The sequence below is a fragment of the Phaseolus vulgaris genome, chromosome 11, assembly GCF_000499845.2.
Source record: "Phaseolus vulgaris cultivar G19833 chromosome 11, P. vulgaris v2.0, whole genome shotgun sequence".
NCBI lineage: Eukaryota > Viridiplantae > Streptophyta > Magnoliopsida > Fabales > Fabaceae > Phaseolus > Phaseolus vulgaris.
In genome coordinates, this window is record NC_023749.2 from 15,548,433 (window position 1) to 15,553,181 (window position 4,749).

Consider the following 4,749-nt stretch of genomic DNA (forward strand, 5'->3'; position numbering starts at 1 on the left):
CTTCCATCTGTTGTAAAGTCATTGATCCCTCAAAACTAGATGAACTTCAAAATGAAATTGTTGTTATCTTGTGTGAATTGGAAATGTTTTTTCCTCCGTCTTTTTTTGACATCATGGTTCATCTAGTGGTGCATCTGGTAAGAGAGGTTAGATTGTGTGGACCAGTGTACTTAAGATGGATGTATCCTGTTGAGCGTATATGAAAATTTTGAAAGGTTATGTGAAAAATCATTATCGTCCAGAGGCTTCAATGATTGAAAGGTACATAGCTGAAGAAAGTATTGAATTTTGTTCAGAGTACATGACAAAAGCAAATCCAATAGGTGTTCCAGCTAATTCATGGCACCACAGGCGTTCTACAACTAAATGTTTACGTGGTGTGAATATTGTAAGCAAATCTCGATCAGAAGTCTTGCAAGCACATTTGTACATATTGAATAACACAGATGAAGTTGTACCTTACATAGAAGCTCATAAAGCCATTGTGAAGGCAAATAACCCAAGACAAGCAGAGAAATGGGTCTTGATGGAACATAATAGAACTTTCATGCCTTGGTTTAAAGATGAGGTGTTCAAGGATTCAACGGCATCAGAGACCTTGACTTGGTTGGCTGCTGGATTGAAGTTTGATGTCATCTCATGTACAGCGTACGAAGTGAATAATTGTATATTTTACACGAAGTCCATGGATGAAAAGAGTACAGTTCAAAATTCTGGTGTTACTCTTGAAGCCGAGTCAATGCAGTTTTCGACTTCGAAAGATACAAATCCAGTACTTGGATCAATGGCATACTATGGGTTTATAGAAGAGATATGGGAGATTGACTACACTAAGTTTTCCGTTCCAGTTTTCAAGTGTAAATGGGTTGACAATAAAAGTGGGGTTAAAATTGATGAATCAGGATTCACACTAGTGGACTTTCGAAAGATAGGGTATCGAGATGAGCCATTTATAATGGTTCAACAAGCATCTCAGGTTTTCTATGTGAAAGATCCTACGTCAGAACATTGGTATGTCGTTTTACACGGGAAAAAACAAGGGGAAGCCATAGATGATATTGAATATGGCGAAACTCGTTCATTCACACCAATGATAACTAATAAAGATGACGATGTACTTGATGATGTACATGCAACCCGTAAAGACCACAGTGAAGGAATTTACATATAAACATTCAACTCATATGCAACATGTAAATAAACATTTAGAATTTTTTGTATTATTTTTATATGATTTTAATTCGATTCACATTAACTAATGTTTGTTACCTAATTTTTTTAACAGAGACATGGATGACGACCAGACTCCAAACAGACCTCGATCTGGACGAGGCAATAGAGGACCTACTAGATTGAAGCGTCTTGCATTGAGACGTGCTGCTGGTGAGAAGACACATGTTGATATTGACGTCAACACTGGAGTGGCTTTTGGTCCTAAGGCAGATGAGTTTATGAGCTATCTTGGAGGTATTTCTCGTGAGAGGCTCTCCATTTTGATTAATTCATGGGATGAGGTTTCAGAGGTTGATCGGAACATGCTATGGGAGGATGTTCTGGTAAGCTTTACATTATTATTGTTATCATATAATGCTTTTTAATATTGATTAATTAATTTTAATTTGATGATGTTATTTTCCAGGCAAACTTTGACATTCCTGATGTGGAACCGTTTCGATCAAAGATATTATCCAATATCGCACTTAAATTTCGTACCTTTAAGTCAAGACTGACTTCGAGATACATTTTTGGCGACCTTAAAGACGAAAATCCATGTTTAAAGTACCAACATATTGATGAAGAGACATGGCGTCTTTTTAGAGAAAGCCGTGAAAATGAGGCTTGGATGGTAAGTGAAGTAACTTTTTTTATTATATAACATTAATAAGTTTATCTTATTTACTTCAGTTTGTTTATTTCAATTATGACAGGATCGTCGGAAGAAAGCTCAAGAGATAGCTTTGAAGAATCTTACCCCGCACGTTATGTCTCGTTCGGGGTATAGAAAACTTGAGCAAACACTGATGGTGGAAAAGGAGAAATCTCAACAGGGGACGTTGTCTGAGAATGTGGAAACAGGGGTCACTTCTCCTCCAACACCACCTTTTCGCCATGTAAAATGGAAGAGGGCCCGAATTAAGAAGTTGGGTGCACCAAGTTCTGAGCAATCCGGGGTTATAATCGAAAAAATTGTAAGTTATTTTTGTTATTTTCAATTTTTTTAAAGCATTAATTATATTAATGATTGAAAATATGGTTTTTGTGTACTCTTGCAGGATTCCTTGGAATCCGACGGTAAATTTGTTGCTGAAGGTCGTCACGATATCTTGGTTGAAGCAATTGGACGACCTGAACACTCTGGTCGTGTTCGTGCCGCTGGACAAGGGGTCGGAATTAAACTTTATTTTGGAGTTTCAGAACGACAGCCATCCTCCTCCTCCAAGAAGGAAACTCAAATGAAGAGTAAGTTACGTGAAGAAATAATGGAGGAGATGAGAAAGGAGACTGATTTGATGTGGCTGGAGATGAAAAAGGAGAATGATCGAATGCGACAAGAGTTTCTATCGCAACAAGTTTGTGCTGAGCCGATTGAACCCCTTGTTAGTCCCACTCCCAAGAGCACAAAGGGGAGTTGTGCGGCTCCTCCAACATCAGGGGATGATATCAATGGGCAGACAGAGGATTGTGAGCTACTGGTAGTGGGCGGCAAACTTCCTCGGGTGGTGGCACTTGGAAAAGTCTATACAAACGCCACCACCTTACATAACGTTCCTCTCTCCCCTGATGTGGCGAAGGTAACAGTTGAAAAAGTACGATTTCCTGATTCTCGTGTTCCACTACCTTCAGATGAGGTAACCACTGTGGCCGATGCATTTCAGACATTCGTTGCCTGGCCCAGAGAGCTCATTCGATCTATGCCCGAACCTCATGTAATAATTTCGTTTCATTATATTATTTTTTATTTATATTTATATATTACATATAATTTAATACGAATGTTGTTTATCTTGTAGAAACCTTTTCAGCCACCAAGTCCGAAAAAGAAGCGTGAGGTTCCAGTTGACGATCCTATGGCTTCCCTACGTCTCATTGCTAGTCAGATTGGCAATGATCCTTTTCCAGTTCCGTGGGATAATACATTTTTTCAAATCAACACTGAACTGCCACTGATGATTTACAACACAGATTTATCAGAATTTATATCTGGGAAACAGGAGCTCAATATAAGTATAATTCAATTTTTTATGATGTAAGTATCTTTACCTATTATTCAATTTACTTTATGTTAAATCATTATTGATTATGCTTTAACTAAAAACTTGTAGGTTTTTGCATAGAGTCTGTATCACTGAGGGGAAAGAAAATATGTATGGATTTGTAGATCCTGCATATACTAATCCCGTTGGACCAAACTCAACTGAGACTCAAGCATACATCACTAACATCCTGGAAAAAGAGGGAAAACAAATTTATTTATGACCTTATATTAATGAGTAAGTTTAATTATATATCATCAATTATTATTATTTCATGTTTTAAATATTTACTAACTCTTTTCAATGATCATATAGGCATCATTGGCAGTTACTTGTCTTATCAATGGTTGATAAGACTGCTGTGTGGTTCTGTTCCCTACACAAGAAGATGCCCACAAAATTTAAGGATATCATTGATACGTAAGTATAGTATAAACTTAACTTTGTATGTTACTAATTAACCATCTACTAACGAGGTTTTTTGTATTAACCAGTTCATGGCGTGGATATAACATCCTAAAAGGTCGATCCAGTTCAAATAATTTGAACTACATAAGAGTAAAGGTTTGTAATTTTTTTCTTTCTCTATTATCATTGTTTATCAATATACTAACATATTACTTTTTATTGAATTATAGTGTAATAAACAACCAGGAAGCTATGAGTGTGGCTATTACATTATGCAATGGATGATTACCATTATAAGACTAGGTGTTAAAACTGGTTGGAAAGAGGTATATGTTAAATCATTTTTATAATTCTTGAACATATATATATCTAGAAACTAATATATGTCAACTTTGCAATGCAGTTATTCACAGAAGAAACATCATTGAGTGAGGAAGGCATTTCATATGTTAGAGATTCTTGGTCCACATATTTCATTAATTTTTATAACTCTAGCATAGGTAAACAATAGTGGTTTTATTATATGTAATTTGATCACTTGTAAATGTACATTTTGATGATTTCAATTGATCACTACATTTCTGTATTTGTCTGGCTGGGTTTGATCATTATGCAGGTTATTTAAATATATGGTTTCTGCACAAAACAGAGTGTATTTTAAAAACAAAATCACTATTTACAAATGCGGTCATTTACCAAGACCGCATTTGTAAATAGTGAATTCGCATTTATGAATGCGGTCTTGGTAAATGACCGCATTTGTAAATAGTGATTTATGAATGCGGTCTTTACCAAGACCGCATTCATAAATCCTAAACCCCAAACCCACTCCCTAATTCAGAATAATATACAAATGCGGTTACCTAAAATGACCGCATTTGTAAATGTGATTTATGAATGCGGTCATAGGATCGCATTTGTAAATTCCAGATTTACGAATGCGTGCTGATCAAATGCAGTTCTATGACCGCATTTGTAAATTGAAAATAGCCGCATTTGTTTTACATATATGCACTAGTGCCAAAGTCTACTCCTAGATGAGAAAGGTCTAGGAGAAAGGTCTTTTGTGTACGAAACATGGAACATG

At 36.1% G+C, this 4,749-nt stretch overlaps 2 protein-coding genes across 2 annotated transcripts; both read left to right on the forward strand.

The window, feature by feature from the left end:
• The first annotated feature begins 2,338 nt into the window (after positions 1-2,338).
• On the forward strand, positions 2,339-3,396 carry LOC137829160 (uncharacterized). Its single transcript, XM_068635955.1, has 2 exons — positions 2,339-2,927; positions 3,012-3,396. The coding sequence occupies exons 1-2, from the start codon at positions 2,454-2,456 to the stop codon at positions 3,249-3,251; spliced, it is 714 nt and encodes a 237-aa protein (XP_068492056.1). The 5' UTR covers positions 2,339-2,453; the 3' UTR covers positions 3,252-3,396.
• A 180-nt stretch (positions 3,397-3,576) lies between these two features.
• On the forward strand, positions 3,577-4,248 carry LOC137832473 (uncharacterized). The gene is made up of 4 exons (XM_068640665.1): positions 3,577-3,674; positions 3,749-3,818; positions 3,893-3,988; positions 4,066-4,248. Exons 1-4 carry the CDS (start codon positions 3,598-3,600, stop codon positions 4,171-4,173), a joined length of 351 nt encoding a protein of 116 aa, XP_068496766.1. The 5' UTR covers positions 3,577-3,597; the 3' UTR covers positions 4,174-4,248.
• Positions 4,249-4,749: the final 501 nt, after the last annotated feature.

Coding starts and splice junctions, on each gene's coding strand:
- LOC137829160 (XM_068635955.1), top strand. CDS start 2,454: ATGAAGAGTAAGTTACGTGAAGAAATAATGGAGGAGATGAGAAAGGAG. Junction 2,928..3,011: donor GATCTATGCCCGAACCTCAT/GTAATAATTTCG, acceptor TTTATCTTGTAG/AAACCTTTTCAGCCACCAAG.
- LOC137832473 (XM_068640665.1), top strand. CDS start 3,598: ATGGTTGATAAGACTGCTGTGTGGTTCTGTTCCCTACACAAGAAGATG. Junction 3,675..3,748: donor TTTAAGGATATCATTGATAC/GTAAGTATAGTA, acceptor TGTATTAACCAG/TTCATGGCGTGGATATAACA. Junction 3,989..4,065: donor TTAAAACTGGTTGGAAAGAG/GTATATGTTAAA, acceptor TTTGCAATGCAG/TTATTCACAGAAGAAACATC.